The 18,819-nt window shown below is 40.2% G+C and overlaps 1 protein-coding gene across 1 annotated transcript in view; it reads right to left on the bottom strand.

Moving 5' to 3' along the window:
- The window catches only part of LOC133536842 (neurobeachin-like), a 652,776-nt gene that overhangs the window by 68,805 nt on the left and 565,152 nt on the right, over positions 1–18,819 (bottom strand). The window contains exons 45-46 of the mRNA XM_061877477.1: positions 9,940–10,080; positions 7,422–7,541 (exon numbers count right to left, since the gene is read on the bottom strand). Of these exons, the coding sequence (XP_061733461.1) occupies positions 7,422–7,541; positions 9,940–10,080 (261 nt within the window). The remainder of the gene's footprint in view (positions 1–7,421; positions 7,542–9,939; positions 10,081–18,819) is intronic.

The following is an 18,819-nucleotide window of genomic DNA, read 5'->3' as shown; positions in this document are numbered from 1 at the left end:
TACAAAATGTCTGTCACGCCTATGGATCATGTTTTGTTTTCGTCATGTTATATTTTGTTTTTTGGACACTCAGTTCTGTTTTGCACTTCCTGGTTTGTTTTCGTCTCCATGCCAACTCATTGATTTTCACCTTTCCCTCAAGTCACGCCGCTGTCCTCAGCCCTCACACTTGTTTGCAATGATCGCAGTTATTATTTAAAGGGGAACATTATCACAATTTCAAAAGGGTTCAAAACAATAAAAATTAGTTCCCAGTGGCTTGTTGCATTTTTTGATGTTTTTTTTCAAAATTTTACCGGTCTCGGAATATCCCTAAATAAAGCTTTAAAGTGCCTTATTTTTGCTATCTTCGAAACCACTAGCCATTTCCCTGTGACGTCATACAGTGCTGCCAATGTAAACAAACAATGGGAATACCACAGCAAGATATAGCGACATTAGCTCAGATTCAGACTCAGATTTCAGCAGCTTAAGCGATTCAACAGATTACGCATGTATTGAAACAGATGGTTGGAGTATGAAAGTATTGAAGAAGAAACTGAAGCTATTGACGCTATTCATAGCCATAGCATGGCCGAATAGCTGCGTTAGCATCGTCGGTAAAATGTGCGGACCAAACGATCAGGACTTTCGCATGTTGTGACACTGGAGCAACTTAAATCCGTCGATTTGTAAGTGTTTTTTTTCGCATTAAATGTGGGTGAAAGGAAACGTAATATAGTTGCAAATGCATCTGCCGGTTATCCATACATCTCTGTACCATGTCTGCTTTAGCACCGCTGGTAATTAGCATGTTAGCATAGATTAGCGTAGCATGTTAGCATCGATTAGCTGGCAGTCAACATCAACAAAACTCATCTTTGTGATTTCGTTGACTATCGTTGCAAATGCATTTGCAGGTTATCCATACATCTCTGTGCCATGTCTGCTTTAGCACCGCCCGTACATAGCATGTTAGCATCGATTAGCGTAGCATGTTAGCATCGATTAGCTAGCAGTCACGCCGCGACCAAATATATCTGATTAGCATATAAGTCAACATCAACAAACTCACCTTTGTGATTTAGTTGACTTTATCGTTGCAAATGCATCTGCAGGTTATCCATACATCTCTGTGCCATGTCTGTCATCGACAGTAAAATGTGCAGACACTTTGGTACATTCAATGGGGGTCTGGTGGCAGACACTTTCGCATCTTCGGGCCAGTGGTGCAACTTGAATCCCTCCCTGTTAGTGTTGTTACACGCTCCGACAACACACCGACGAGGCATGATGTCTCCAAGGTTCCAAAAAATAGTCGAAAAAACGGAAAATAACAGAGCTGAGACCCAATGTTTACAATGTGTTGAAAATGAAAATGACTGTGTTACACGGCTGTGTTACCTCGGCAACGTCACATTCTGACGTCATCGCCTCCAGAGCGATAAACAGAAAGGCGTTTAATTCGCCAAAATTCACCCATTTAGAGTTTGGAAATTGGTTGAAAAATATATATGGTCTTTTTTCTGCACCATCAAGGTATACATTGACGCTTACATAGGTCTGGTGATAATGTTCCCCTTTAAGCCACATTTACCAGGTAATCAGTCTGGCAACTTCCCACATTTCCCAACTCCTTTCATGCCAAAGACCATGCTCTTCATTTTGTCCACGCCACGTAAGTTTTTGTTGCTTATGCCACAGTGCAAGTTTTTGTTTCATGTTTATAGTTATAGCCTCTGTGCTAGTCTTTTGTTTTTTCATTAGCCAAGTTTGTTTTACGCCCTAGTGCGCGCCCTTTGTTTGCCTTTTGTTGTAGCCTGTTTGTTTAATAATAAATCAACATGTACTCACATTCATGTCTGGCTCGTGCAAATCATCCTTTGCGTAGAAGAAACAACCCAAGTCCAAGTCCATGTTTGACAATGTCATTGTTTAAATAGGAACTGCACAGCATTATTCTGAGAGATCTTGCTTATATGTTTAATATTTTGATAAATATTAGAAGCTGTTTTCAGTATGATGCATCGCATTTCTACAACCAGAGTACTATAGGACTAAATATATAATATGACAGGAAATATATGCTTTTAAAATTGCTGCTGATTTTTTTCTAATACTACAGCAAATTAAAACTTGTTGTGATTTTATTTACAGAACCGCACAGCTTCATCCTGAGAGATGTCGCTTATATTTTGCACCTCTTGTTTACCTAAATAAATGAGCTATAATACTAGAAATAGTTCCCTGCCTGAGGTATCACATTACAAAAATAACCACAATGTTTAATAATTGTATTCAGTGAGTATCAGTGTTAAAGAACATGCATAACAAGGTGATTGGATGGTGAATAACAGGCACAGCAGACATATGGATGGATGCATTAACAACGTGGCAGCACACGTGTCCTAATAGTCGAGTTGTAAAACCCAAATGGTGCAGACATACTGGTAGTACAAGCGGTGGAAAGTGGTTGTTATTTGTTAACAGGGTGCTGTGTGACTGTGTGGCAGGCAGCTGTGTGCCTGGCAGAGATCCTGTCCTTACATAAAAGACCACATTTTAAATTGCTTTTGTCATTAATGCTTTATTAATTGCCCGCGGCAACACGGCCCGATACCGAGTGTGCTAGAAATGTGTGACACTTTGAGGTCAGCGCATATTCCTGCTGCATGCGATGCAGCAGGCAAAATGGAGGCAAATCAGCAGGGTTCAGCGCTTTTCTTTTCTCTCTTTTTTCGCAAAGAGGGGGCTTTGTCTCTTTGTTTAAACTCAAACGCTTGAATGCAAACATTACTATCCCTGAGATAGAATGTTTTTTTTTGTCTTTAAAGCTGATAAGATGTGGATTTTTAGGTAATGGTGGAGATCCTGCGTGGAGGTTTCTTTGTGGGTGGAGGCATTTATAATTAATAGAATGTGTTAGCGTGCGAGTTTGCAGTCTGATAGTAGTCACAACCTTAGGCACACATGCACATGTTCGTGTGAGCAGTATGCAAGGATTCTGCCTTTACCAAGACCATAATGCTAAATGTTGGCTTCTTTTTACAACTACATCAGTAAGGATGGGAATTGCTGAGATTTTTATTAATCCGATTCTGCTTAACAGTTCAGTTCTTTATTGATTCTCATTCGGCTAAAAGGATAGTAAACAAGTCAGTTGGATTCAACTTTGTTCAGTTTAGAAAAACACATGATTATAAAACACAACAGTGATATCGCGTATGCTTCCTAAAAAAGCAGATATGCTTTATTGTCTGCAAAATAATGGTTAGATTTCATAGTCAATGGTTGAAAAATTGCACAGTGTACAGTTATACTTGTCTTTGGCTGACATAGTTGTCCTTTATACTCGAAAGCAGGGGTGTCAAAAGGTTTTTATCTGGCCCTCGGGATGAGTTTAAATATAAAAATGAGCCAAAATGTTTAAATGAAAGAAAATGCTGTTCTAAATGTGTCCACTAGATGTCGCAGTAGCAATTATTTGTATATTTGTATAAACCCCGTTTCCATATGCGTTGGGACATTGTGTTAAATGTAAATATAATCGGAATACAATGATTTGCAAATCCTTTTCAACCCATATTCAATTGAATGCACTACAAAGAGAAGATATTTGATGTCCAAACTCAACTGTTCCCAAATAACCTGCACACCTGTGGGATGTTTCCTATAAGTGTTTGATGAGCATTCCTCAACTTTATCAGTATTTATTGCCACCTCTACCAACTTCTTTGTCACGTGTTGCTGGCATCAAATTCTAAAGTTAATGATTATTTGCACAAAAAAAAAAGTTTATCAGTTTGAACATCAAATGTGTTGTCTTTGTATTATATTCAACTGAATATGGGTTGAAAATGATTTGCAAATCATTGTATTCCTTTTATATTTACATCTAAAACAATTTCCCAACTCATGGAAACGGGGTTTGTAGATGATGCTACATATGTAAAAAAAACAAACTCATGATGTTAGTGCAACAGTCGAGGAAAATGAGCACACTGCATAAATAAGATTTTGTAATTTGATTTTGATATTATTTTTCTCATTTTGATAGATTAAAGATTAACACCAACGAGTTGACTGATGAACATTATCACACCATATATTCTGAAAGTATAAATAACGACAAATAAAGGTAGAATACTATTAACCGCAACACGTAAGTGTAAAAAAAAACAACAACATTATAATTTGTACATTTTGAAAATGTGCTTTTTTTTTTTCAAAGAAATTAAAAAAAAAATCTAAAGTTGTCTTTATTTTTAAGTTATCGTGCCGTGATTTTACCAGTCCGGCCCACTTGGGAGTACATTTTTCTCCACGTGGCCCCAGATATAAAAGGTGTTTGACACACCTACTCTAAAGTATATACAGTTAAAAAAAAAATCACTTCTCATTTCTATTTAAAAAATGTTAAGCATGTTAATCAACATTTTTGTGTAATTGTCATTTTTCACAGAGTAATGTATGTTGTATTTTTTCTATTACTTCACGAGAATATTTATTGTATTATTATGTTATGCTATCTTTCCAAACAAAATGTAGAGGCTGTATGTCTTTTAAGCTTGCAAATAAAAAATATCTTGTCTGAAAAATTTGCACAATATATTAATAAAAAACACATATTCTAGTGAAGTCATAAACAAAATACAACATCAATTATTGTGTGACAAATGACAATTACACAAAAATGTTTTTCAAATTGAAATGAGAAGTATTTTTCTTTTAAATGTATATACAGTAGAGTACAGTATATATGCTGAGCGTTAAAAAGTAAGTACAACTATGTCAGACAAAGACAAATACATTATACTTTGTGCAATTTTTCAACCATTGACTATGAAAATCAACCATTATTTTGGAGACCATTAAGCATAGCTGCTTTTTTAGGAAGCATACACGACATTTCTGACTAATCAAGGTGTGTCCAGATGTGCAGAACACCTCTTAGGTGCGAGGCGTGAAAAAGGCCGATTAGACGCCATCTCGTCGTTTCATGTAACTTAATTTCACGTTTACAATTAACGATCGCATGTTTTACCATAAATGCGCAGTGTTAGTTTGTTAGTTACCTGCAATATTGAAGGCGGACCATTTGTCGATTGGTGGTGATTCAGTGTTATCACGTGCTGTGTCTGCTCGCATTATTTCAAGTTGTCTAAGAAATGAAAGTTGTCCTGTTGTCTTCCTTTCTCCTGACTAATTCTAATGTCTGTGCTGCTGATCGGAGCCGTGTGTGATGACGTCATGCGAGCCCACAGGGACGCATAACGTAAGGGAATTGTTAACACAACTTTCAAATGATTCCCAGGTTTCAAAACCCTGGGAACCGGTTCTCAACAAGAACCAGTTTTCGATTCCCATCCCTATACATGAGCGATACAACACGCAAGCAAGTCAAGTAAAACCGTTGCCATGTTTTTCTCCAGAACTAACATTTCCCATAATCACCGTATTTTCCGGATTATAAGGCGCACTTAAAATCTTTTTTTTTTTCAAAACTCGACAGTCCGCCTTATAACCCGGTGCGCCTAATAATGTAAGGAATAAGTTTGGTTGAGCTTACTCATCTCGAAGCTATTTTATTTGGTAAATTGTGTAATGATAAGTGTGAGCAGTAGATGGCAGTCAAACATAAGCGATATGCGTGGACTGCAATATGTCTCAAGTAAACAACATCAACATTATAAATGTGCCATTGAAAACAAAGAACATTACACACAGCTCTCAAAAATCTATCAAAATGTTTTACTACAACTTTGGTAAGTTAAAAAGTCGTTACGTTTTATGGATTGTTGGCGCATTAACCATACAAGTATTATTATGGTGTGTGTATAAGGTAAGACAATATCTGGCGTTTTGTTTCGCAATATTATGCAAAGCAACTTTTCTTAACTTTTGGTACCTGCTGATGTGTATGTATTTGGGATCTGCATAAATACTAAAAATTTGCTTGAGTCCGCCTTTGTAGTCCGTGGCCTCACCGTAGTCAATAAGCTTCTTCTTTGTCTCTATCTTGTTGTTATGGGAGATTCATCTCCGCTGTTGCCATTTCTAATATGAAGTAGTGTAAAGTTCTTAATTATATCTGTCAGTAAACTCGCCATGAAAGCCCTAAAACATACCGGTGTAGTGACTTTACATTATTCACCCAAAGAACTTTAGTTATTAGAGTTCCAATCGGACGGTTTTTCACGGGACACATTTCCTGTGTTGTTGTTTCCGGATGAGTAGATGCTGCTCCGTTATTGATTGAAGTAAAGTCTAAATGTCATTAACACAATTAGCTGCATCTTTTGACACTTCTGATTGTATTATACCATATGGCCCGGACAAAAATCTGCGTTCTAAGAACTCCGGCTTATTAGTGATTTCCAGAGCCCCAAAAAAGTCTGTTTAGAGTCTGTTAGAGTGTTTTTCTATTCGGGCTACAGTACTCTGGAATGCCCTCACAGTAACAGTTAGAGATGCTACCTCAGTAGAAACATTTAAGTCCCATCTTAAAACTCATTTGTATACCCTAGCCTTTAATTTAGACCCCCTTTTAGACCAGTTGATCTGCCGTCTCTTTTCTGCTCTGCCCCCCTCTCCTGTGTGGAGAGGTTATTATGTGACCACAGATGAGGCGCTAGCTGTTCAAAGTCAGGACCCGGGGTGGACCGCTCATCTGTGCATCAGTTGGGAACGTCTCAGTGCTGCTGACTTGTCTCCAGTCAAGATGATCCCCTGCTGGCCCCACTATGGACTGGACTCTCACACTATTAAGTAGATCCACTCCACGTCCATTGCACCGGTCGCCCAGGGGCATGGGTCCCTACAGCTGTGGTCCCCTCTAAGGTTTCTCATTGTATCCCATTGGGTTGAGTTTTTTCTTGCCCTGATGCGGGATCTGAGCCGAGGATGTTGTTGTGGCTTGTGCAGCCCTTTGAGACACTTGTGATTAAACGCTGTATAATCTAATTTTGATTAATTGATACATGCCTTTATCCACACTGTCTATGCAGGGAAATAGGCTGAAGTTTGGTAGATGACGGCACACCAATGGAAAAGGGGTGTTCCAAGAAAATAATTGATATTATGGGAAATTACCTCAGGAGCAACAAATACAAAAAGAGAACTTGTTTGTAAAATTTCGGTTATCTTGGCGAGATGGGTCAATTTTCCCAGCATGTACCGCCCACAGACACGGAAGCGATCCCAAAAACTTCTGAATTTGAGGTCACCCGCGTGTCTACTCTACCTGGTTTAAATCTGGTGGCAATCAGACGAAACCCCTTGACGGCGTCAGATAGAATACGACTCCTGGTAATCAAAAAATAATGGACACTTCCGAGAAAGTCGATCATAACTAAGCGTTTTTATAGCTTCGTAAAGAACTAGAACTGTTGGATCTTATTGGATTGAACCCAGTTTGTGATTCTTTGGATGATTACGCTCACCTTCACATCGGAGGTGTCCCGCTGACAATTCCGCCACGAACGTCTGATGGATGAAAATACACGGTCTGGGTGGTCAAACTTGTTGTTGTTGGCGCTCAGAAACAATGTGGTGAACGGCTCCTGAGGAAACACAAATAATATGGATGAATGTACAAATATTTATATTTATAAACATACAATATATAAATACATAATATCCATTTTGCATTTTAGCAGTGGTGTTAATTTTATTCTACTTTCCATAAAGTCTTCATCGTATTCTCTTAATGTCTTATAGGCTCCACTACTACTTGTTTTTATGTTATAGCTTTTATCCAAATCAGAATTCTGCTAGCTTGTTGCCAGCGCTGTATGAATTCTGCCGGATAGACAGATGAGATAGCCAATCAGATCACAAGTTGTTGTCAGTAGCCCATCTAGGTACCCTTACGCTAAAAACCTGACTGTGATTGGACTTTCACTTGTCACTCCCCAGTGAGAATCCCATCAAAAGTTGTAATTTGCGATAAGCAGGAAGCGGCACCGGAGCCATAACCGGCCAACGGTTCTCACAAAGAAAAAGCTCAATTATTTTATTTATTTATTTTTCCACAATTATTTCAATTTCGACAGTACTAAGTAAGGTATGATATGGGTTCATTGATTTTTAAATGTGCCGAAATATAGCCTGTTTTGTACACGGTTGAGGTGTTTCAATATCCAGTAGTGCACAACAGGGGTGGGCAATATCGCAAATTTGGGTATCGAAACCGATCCGATACCGGCCAGTATCGCTGATACCGATACCGGAAGTGTCGTCATCTCATAGGGGGGGACTTCGGGGTGTCGATACTTTTGAAAAACAAATTTGTACTTTTACCTTTATTAATTGATTATGATAATAATACAACACAGGACAACGATTTAAGTCAAAAAATAAAATATTTATTACAAAAGTAATATCAATAGCAATAAAGTAATGCAAATAAGGTGCAAACAACTACTGAACATGGCTTGTCGCCTCAAAACACACAGAGACTTAAGGTAAATAACAAAACTCTAGTTATTGAACAAAGTTGTAAAAATGAACACAAAACAAAAGAACTGAGCAATTCAAATAAAAAAGTAATATTATCAATTACAATAAAGTAGTGCAAATAAGGTGAAAACAAATACTGAACATGGCTAGTCGCCTCACAACACACAAGAACTTAAGTAAAAAAGAAAACACTAGTTATTAAACAGTTGTAAAAATGAACACAAAACAAAAGAACTGAGAAATTCTTATCGTTATTTTAGTGCAATAAAATACTTTACAGTTTATAACCAAGACATTAAGTCGCACCGGAAACACATGCGTGTGTGTGTGCGTGTCCGAGTGAACCTCGGAGCGAATTATACTGATGTGTGTGCGCGAACGCACCAAGTGTCATGTTAATTGTATTTATTTTATTTTATTTTGGGTCGAAGATGAATTTTTGAAGTGTTTTTAAATCTCGTTCGTGACCCATCACTAGGGAGGAGGGTGGAGTGGTGAGGAGCGCTGTGCTGCGCTCACATTTTTTTTTAAATCAGAGTGATTCGCTTAATTTGGTGAAGTATCGATACCATCACGCCAGTATCGGTACGATACCGATACTCACCAAGTATCGATACTTGGTATCGATACGCCAGGCCCTAGTGCACAAGTGTATTTCTGTATAGTATTACTCCAGCCGTGGTCATGCGGGGACATAAATTATGGTATTTTGAGGGTTTTTTATTAAAGTCTAACTAAGTAGGACATTATTGAAAGGCCTAGGTGGGAAACGCGCGGGCCGCCACTGCATTTTAGTATTCTTACGAGAACAATATATAGATCGCAAAGGAGCCCGAGGGGGAAATTAATGAGTGCTCTTCAAGAGTACACAGAGCTTTAATGATAATTGGCTCATATTAGATGGTTTCTTTCCCCAGTCTGACAGGGTGTCGGCCATCGGTGGCTGCAGGAAGCAAAGCATTGTGGGAGTAAACCCACAGAGGCCAATCTCCGTGCTGTCAGGGGAACTCCCTCAGTTCATCAGCGGCCCCTTTCTGCTAATGATGGAGGAGGAGGAGTAAGGGAGCCCTTGGACTTCCTCAAACAACTTGTGCCTCCTCCAGCTCCTCCATGTCGCCGTCCTCCTCGTCTGGAGTAAATGAGGACAGCGCTGAGTAACCTTGATGGACATGTCTGCAGCCTGAAACACATAAACCTGTCACGGCGCCCCCACACCCCCTCTGTAAATCATTACCCAGCCACTCTTTATTTAGTTCACATATGCCGGTTTACTGGCCTGTGAAATGTGTTTTGGGGAGCGCCATCGGTCCGGCCCGGGCCCGGAACCCCGATGGAGACGTCGACGGCCCCCCGCTCTACGAGCCGACGGAGCTCAAAGTAACAGCATCATCAGGCCTGACAAGTGATGACGCACTAATGCAGGCTGCGGAATGAGAAGCTGTCAGAGGGCGCCGGAGACTTTTTGGCAAAGTGGGGGGGGGGAAGAGGGGTCTTTCTCACCATCCTGATGAGCCAGTGCAGCGTGGAGGCAGCGGTGGAGCAGTGGCAGCGGTAATGGCAAGGTGGCGTCTGATCGTCCTCCCATGACTCGTAGCGGTCGGCGAAGAAGGCGGCACGCTTCGGGTTGAGAGCGCCGACAGGCTGTAGGGAACAAACAAAAACATGTAACGTGTTTCCCTAGAGCTGAGCTCGGGGGTCAGCAATCCGCGGCTGTGGATCCGCATGCAGCTCTTTAGCACCGCCTTAGTGGCTCTCTGGAGCTTTTTCAAAAATATATTTATTGTTTTAATAATGTTTCTGTAGGACAGGGGTCAGCAACCTTTACCACACAAAGAGCCATTTTGACCAATGGGAGCCACATAACTCTTTTGAAATTTATAATAAAATAATACTGCATACAGAATTTTTTTCTGCTTTGTGCTATGCATAAACCAAGGGTCTCAGAGACGTGGCCCGCACCTTAATATGAAAATTTTATGTTAGTGCGGCCCGCAAGTTTTAAATGAATGCCGCTTGACAGTGTCACACCTGTCACACCTGTCACACCCAATTTTCCCAGGAGACTCCCGAATATCAGAGTAATTATTCTCTCGAATGTACGCTGGTGTTCACCCAATGAACAATAATTAGGGCGTACAGCTTGTACAAATAGCTTGCCAGCCCAAATAATTGTTTAACGAGGCTATTGCAGACACACTTGAGAGACTGCAAGGCATGCTTATTCAACAGCAAAACAGGTTACTCTGAGGGTGGGCGTTTAAACAACTTTAACACTCTTACTAATATGCGCCACACTGTGAACCCACACCAAACAAAATTGACAAACATATTTCAGGAGAACATCCGCACTATAACACAACATAAACACGACAGAACAAATACCTAGAATCCCATGTATCCCTGACTCTTCCGGGCTCCATTATACACCCAGCTACCACCAACCGTACCCCCCCCCCCCCCAACCCCTCCGTGTGTCGGTTGAGGTGGGCGGGGATGGGGGCAGGGGGGGGGGGGGGGGGTTAGCTGGGTGTATAATGGAGGCTGTAAAAGTCAGGATACATGGGATTCTGGGTATTTGACTGGGGATTAGATTTATATTGCGCTTTTCTATTGTTAGATACTCAAAGCGCTCACAGAGAAGTGAGAACACATCATTCATTCACACCTGGTGGTGGTAAGCTACATCTGTAGCCACAGCTGCCCTGGGGTAGACTGACGGAAGCGTGGCTGCCAGTTTGCGCCTACGGGCCCTCCGACCACCACCAATCATTCATTTAACACCAGTGTTAAATCATTCATCATTCATTCACCAGTGTGAGCGGCACCGGGGGCAAAGGGTGACGTGCCCTGCCCAAGGACACAACGGCAGCGATTTGGATGTCAATAGGTGGGAAGAGAACCTGCAACCCTCAGGTTTCTGGCACGGCCACTCTACCCACTACGCCATGCCGCCCCATGTTATGTTGTGTTATAGTGCGGATGTTCTCCTGAAATGTGTTTGTCATTCTTGTTTGGTGTGGGTTCACAGTGTGGTGAATATTAGTAAGAGTGTTAAAGTTGTTTATATCACAACCGTCAGTGTGACCTGAATGGCTCTTGAACAACTATGCCTTGCAGTTGCATATGCGTTCAGATAGAGGTTGCATCCAAAATGTGACCAGACGGCCGGCACGCAGATAGCATGGTGAAAATCCTGGCGCGATGACATGTAGAAAGGGTGTTAGAGGCATTGTCATCACGGCACGCCGTCAAAGTTGATGTCTGGGTGAAAATCGAAAAATGTTTAACCGGGAGATTTCTGATAGAGACATTAAAATGAGAAATCTACCGGACTTCTCTGGGCGGTCGGCAATTATGCGGCTGAGCCACATCAGAGTTGTCAAAGAGCCGCAGACGGTTCCGGAGCCGCGGGTTGCTGGCCCCTGCTGTAGGAGGACAAACATAACACAAACCTTCCCAATTGTTAGAAAGCCCATTGTTTAATATGTTTGTGTTTATGCTTCACTGATGACAGTATTTGGCCAGCGTCGTTTAATCATACTAATTTTGGCGGTCCTTGAACTCACCGTAGTGGGTATACATGTACAACTTTCTCCGTCGCTCCCACAGAAAGACATGTTTAATGCCACTCCTTCTTTGTCTCATTTTGTCCACCAAACACTTTATGCTGTGCGTGAATGCACCAAGGTGAGCTTTGTTGTTGTTACTGACTTGCGTAAAGTGCTAATAACCCATGCTAACATGCTATTTAGGCTATCTGTAAGTACATATTGAATCATTATGCCTCATTTGTAGGTACATTTGATGTTATTTAATTTCCTTTACTTATGTCCTCTGTGTATTAAATGTATATTTGCATGTCTCATGACACATTATCTGTGAGTAATTTTGGCTGCATTTCTTATTGCGTGCCATGTTGTTCCATACCACAGCAAACGTTATGTTATTTCAGACCACAGTAAACGTTACCCATCTTGCAAAGATTGTAATAAATCCATTTGACTAAGACAGCCTGTCCTTTCCTTTAACTTGGAAACACACATCTATACCTTTGGCAGTTTCAAGCCAGTCATTTTCAGGAGTTATCAATCCTTCTGATACACTTACTTAATATGTTGCCTTATATAACACTTACATAAGGCTTTTAACTTTTTGCCGCTCCAGACAGATTAGTTTTTTGTATTTTTGGTCCAATATGGCTCTTTCATCATGTTGTGTTGCCGAACCCTGGCCTAGCTAGAGATTAGTCCGCCGTTACTCTGAGTTGATTTTTCGTGCTCATTTTTTTGCTGTTTTTATCTGCCACATGTGGAAAGCCAACACGTGTAAATAATACATTAAACCAGCCCCTGTTGGAAAATAGGTTGGGAAACCCTGCTCTAGAATGCCCAGACAAGTATGGTTCCTCTTTATTGTGGTGAAAAATGACAGAGTGAGACCTTTTTGGGGTTGAGTCACCCTTGTTACTATTCCATTCAGTTGTGTTGTTGGACAATGGTGCACCTGCAGGTTTTTAAGATAAACTATCAGTCAGTCAATCAATCAATCAATCAATCAATCAATCAATCAATCAAAGGTTTACTTATATGGCCCTTAATCACAAATGTCTCAAAGGGCTGCATAAGCCACGGTGACATCCACGACTCAGATCCCACATCAGGACAAGAAAAAAAGTATGTAAATAACAAAGTGAAGCACATAGGCATGGAGACTGTTTCTACAAACATTTGTGAAAGAATGGGCTGCTCTCAGGAGCTCAGTGATTTCAAGCGTGGAACTGTCATAGGATGCCCCACTTGTGCAACAAATCCAGACGTGACATTTCCTCGCTCCTAAATATTCCAAAGTCAACTGTCGGCTTTACAATATAATAAGAAAAGTGAAGCGTTTGGGAACAACAGCAACTCGGCCACGTAAACTGATAGAGAGGGGTCAGCGGATGCTGAAGCGCATATTGCAAATAGGTCGCCGACTTTATGCACAGTCAGTTGCTACAGAGCTCCAAACTTCATGTGACCTTCCAATTAGCCCACGTACAGTATGCAGGGAGCTTCATGGAATGGGTTTCCATGGCTGAGCAGCTGAATCTAAGCCATACATCACCAAGTCCAATGCAAAGTGTGGGAAGCAGTGGTGTAAAGCCCGTCACCGTCACTCTAGAGCAGTGGAGATGCGTTCTCTGGAGTGATGAATCTCACTTTTCCATCTGGCAATCTGATGAACGAGTCTGGGTTCGGAGGTTGCCAGGAGAAGGGTGCATTGTGGACTGAATTGTGCCGAGTGTAAAATTTGGGGAAGGTGGAATTATGGTGTGGAGTTGTTTTTCAGGAGTTGGGCTTTGCCCCTTAGTTCCAGTGAAAGGAACTTTGAATGCTCCAGGATACTAAAACATTCTGGACAATTCCATGCTTCCAACCTTAAGGGAACAGTTCACAGCGGGCCCCTTCCTCTTCCAGCATGACTGTGCACCAGTGTACAAAGCAAGGTCCATAAAGACTTGTATGACAGAGTCTGGTGTGGATGAACTTGACTGGCCTGCACGGAGTCCTGACCTGAACCCGATAGAACACCTATAGAATGGAGACTGAGAGCTAGGCATTCTCGACCAACATCAGTGTGTATCCTCACCAATGCGCTTTTGGAAGAATGGTGGAAAATTCCTATAGACACACTCCGCAACCTTGTGGAATCTCTTCCCGGAAGAGTTGACGCTGCAATAGCTGCAAAAGGTGGATCGACATCATATTGAACCCGATGTGTTAGGAATGGGATGGCACTTCAAGGTCATATGTCAGTCAAGGCAGGTGGCCAAATACTTTAGGCAATATAGTGTGTATATATTAATATATATTTATATATATATATATATATATATACCCCGCCTTCCGCCCGATTGTAGCTGAGATAGGCGCCAGCGCCCCCCGCGACCCCAAAAGGGAATAAGCGGTAGAAAATGGATGGATGGATGGATATATATATATATATATATATATACACGACATGTTTATACATATAATAATATAATAAAGTATAAAAATACATTATCATACTTAGTCGAAGGTGCAAGACCCAAAGTATGATCTATGATCCTAAATAAGCTTGTGAAATTACAAAGTAATGTCAGGAGAGTTAAATGTTAAATATGATACTCCAGGTTTTGTACACGTTGCAAACATGACAATACAGTTGTTCACCCACTATATGCATAAGCATGTGTACTGAAATAATAATGTCAACTCTATCAAGTGGTTTGAAGGATTTGCCATTTGATCTGCCGTCAGTTCGAATCTGTTTCTGTTTGAACATTTCAGCGTGTCGGCTTCATGCAACGCTCCCCGACCGCAGTCGACTTCAACCGTCTGTCAGGTGAACATTCCCCATGTATGACAGCCTCCATCCTCTGCAAAAATAACAGCTACTCGCCTCGCCCGGTTTCCTGGACAGTAAAAAGTGAAAACCTCGTTACATTTATGTGCTGTAAGGATTATTTTACTTTCCGGTTCACATTGTTTTTGTTTCAGTCTCAATATATCAAGTACAGTGTTGTCATTACATGAAATCGAAATAAGTCTACATCAAGGGTGTTTAAACTACGTAGTTCGTAGCTAAATCTTTAATTGCCCACGGCACAATCAATAGCATTCTAATATCATACTAGCTTCTTTGCTCATTTTGCAGGTATATACCTCAGCGTCCAATAGTTTGTTAATTGAGGAATAATATCTGTTAGCAAATGCTTCACAAAATGAAACCAATTATTTAAGTTACATTTAAATTAGTATGGGTGGCATTGGGAGCAGGTGGTTGAAGTATCTTGCCCAAGGACACAAGGGCAGGGACTAGGACAGGGGAGGTAGGTATCGAACCTGGAATCAAGTTGCTGGCACGGCCGCTCTGCCAACCGAGCCATGATGCCCTCATTTTTCATATATGTATATATATATATATATGTATATATATATATATATATACACACACCGTATTTCCTTGAATTGTCGCAGGGCATATAGTATGCGCCTGCCTTGAATTACTGCCGGGTCGAACTCGCTTCGCAAAATAATTAGCGCATGCTTAGTATTACCGCCTGGTCAAACTCGTGACGTCACGAGTGACACTTCCCTGTCATCATTTCAAAATAGAGGAGGCTGATTTCAATACCAGTAATTTGAAATCGCATAAAGGGAAGAAGATTAAGAGCTATTCAGTAGGATTTAAGATCCAAGGTTACATCACACTCAAATTTTGGTAAGTGCCGGAGTGAGAAGAGGTTTTAAATTAATTAGCGCCCCGGCGGCAATTCAAGGAAATACGGTATATATACATACATATATATATATACATACATATATATATATATATATGTATATATATATATATATATATATATATATATATATACATATATATAAATATACACATACTATATATATATATATATATACACATACTATCATACTATATATATATATATATATACATACACATACTATATATATACATATATGTCTTGAAACAGTTCTGTAGAGATGAAGTAGTCTTGTGATTTTTCCCACACCTACATATATATATATATATATATATATATATATATATATATATAAATGTATATATATATATATACATACATACATATATACACACTATGCTAGCTTTTTTTAAAGTTAATTGTGTAGGCATACAGCTCATATTTTGGTAAGTGATGCAAGCTAACGAGCTAGCATTTAAAAAAGAGTTTTAGGTACACACCTACAGTATATATATATATATATATATATATATATATATATATATATATATATATATATGTATATATATATATATACTGTATATATATATATATACATATATATATATATATATATATATATATATATCAGGGGTGCCCATTACGTCGATCGCGAGCTACCAGTCGACCGCGGGGGATGTGTCAGTCGATCTCCAGCCAGGCTTTTAAAGAAAATAGACCTAAAAATTAGTGATCATCAATCTTCACCAAGACGTCACTTAAATGACATTCACGGTACCGGAGGGTCTTGTGAGATGACGCTGGCTGCTGCTGAAGCAGGGCTTTTATTGTGAAGATAGGAAATGTGCAGTCGGCCTTTAGAGTTTTGACGGAAGGTACGGCGCGAAAGTCTGTTGAAATAAAAAGTGTTTCTCGCCTTCCTCTCGGTCATATTTTCATAATAATGATTTTGCAGCAGCCAGCGTCATCTCACAAGACCCTCGAGTGCCGTGAATGTCAATCAAGCAAGCTACGGAATTTGCCGCCAATGCTTTTCTTGTAAAGTGTATGGAAGCTGGATGAATTAGATGCCAAAAAACCAACCACTTTCATGTGGTATTGTACAGAAAGGACAACTTTTTTTCTCCTCCATTTGAAAATGCGGGCGTTATCATCATTACTGTCTGATTCCAATCAATGCAAGTCATCAGAATCAGGTAATACACCAACTTATATTCTTGTCTTTGTGAAAGAAAGACATCTATATGTGTTACACATGCTTGTATTATCATTAAACACATTTAACTTGTTTACAAAAATGTCTCTTTCATAAATAAATACATATAAATGATATATATAAATGAGGTAGATCCCCTCGAGTTGGTCAATTGAAAAGTAGCTCGCCTGCAGAAAAAGCGTGGGCACCCCTGATATATATATATATATATTATATATATATATATTACATATGCTACAGTTAGCATTTTAGCATGTCGACATGAACTTTTTAGGAACTTTAGCTAATTTGACAGGTATACACCTCAATTTCATACACAAAGCCCAAAACCAATGAAGTTGGCACGTTGTGTATTTCCAGTGGTTAGCCCTGCGATGAGAGGGCGACTTGTCTAGGATGTACTCCGCCTTCCGCCCGACTGTAGCTGAGATAGGCACCAGCGCCCCCAAAAGGGAATAAGCGGTAGAAAATAGATGCATGGAGCTTTATTATGAAGCTGGCTGTGGCGCGTTCTTTCTGATGTCACTTCCTGTGTGGGGCGCGGTCTTTCTGGCATCACTTCCTCTCCGAACTGAGTTTGTAAACGATCAATAACTCCATAAAAACCTAAGTGCCGGAGATTGAAGAAATACATGGCGCACTTACTCGTGTAAAACATGTGTCTGAGAAGGGGGACCTTAAACGCTGGTTTAGCGTGGCTGAAACGAGACTTAGGCTATATAATTATTTGTTAAAGGGGTTAAACGACTTAGTGTAGACTAGGCCTATGGGGACAGGAAGTGTTTACACAAAAAGTGAAGCAGTTTAACAGTCATTCTGCTGATGCTTGTCAACTTCCACTCTTGAATTAGCTTTTAGTCGTCTTGCGGCTCGCACCGCCGTCCAGCTGGGCTCAGACGAGTCACATGCGAGGCCATTATCACCTCGTAAATCCACGCGGATCTCCATAAACTTCTCCTTCGCTCTCCTCCATTGTGCTAACGTCCACGCGGGCCGCCGCTTCATCTGAAGGGGAAAGAAATGGCCGTGTTTAATTTGGACCGAGAGGTATTTAGTGTTTTGTGTGTGTTGAGACAAAAAGCGACGTCATGTTTTGTGAGGTCTGTGCCAGCAGGTAAGAAAGCCGCCATTGATTAGATCACCTCACCCCGCCCCCCTTCCCCCTCCCTCCCTTTGACGGACTAGGTCATAGCGAGTGTATTAATATTGACGCCAACGTTCCTCCGAGGCTTTTGTATTGGCAGGCTGGATTGAAAAGGCAATTTATTCGCCACTCAGCGTGGGTTTAACAGGAGCCATTTTGTTGCCACGTGAAATTGAAACAAAGGAGGGGAAAAACTGTTTTCACAAATGATGACCTGAAAGTTCCACAGGAGTTATGCTTTCATGTCTTTTACTAGATTTATTGCTGGTTGAAAGGAGACGGATGTTGAGTTGTTTAAAAGACTTGTTTCTTTTTTTAATCACTAGTATCAGTCATAAGATGTAGATCCGAATAACACAAATATTACTTTATTGTTGGGAATTTCTCTGAAATATTGGCTATAGTCTGATTTTTTTGTTGTGTTTTCGTTGTAAACAAACCATAAGGCGGTGCCCTTTTTCAATGTTTTGGCAGTGATGTCACTAGTTTGACTATTTCCCCACCGGAAAAAATGTGTAGCATTTTTAACAGTGTAAAAAAAAAATAAAAAAAAAAAAAGGAAGAACAAAATGCATCACTGGATGTAAAAAGTATAAATACAACTATGATAATTAGGAAATAATAAAAGTGTGAATGTAAAATTCTACCATATCTGCGTTTAGAACAGGGGTCCACCAACTTTTTGACTTGGGGGCCACATTGGGTTAAAAAATTATATATATATATATGTATGTATGTATGTAATCCGAGCACGATGATGTCACGTTATCAACG

This window comes from Nerophis ophidion, linkage group LG18, assembly GCF_033978795.1.
Source record: "Nerophis ophidion isolate RoL-2023_Sa linkage group LG18, RoL_Noph_v1.0, whole genome shotgun sequence".
In the NCBI taxonomy this organism is placed as follows: domain Eukaryota; kingdom Metazoa; phylum Chordata; class Actinopteri; order Syngnathiformes; family Syngnathidae; genus Nerophis; species Nerophis ophidion.
The sequence above is the reverse complement of the archived record's forward strand: the minus strand, read 5'-3'. Positions and strand labels throughout refer to the sequence as shown.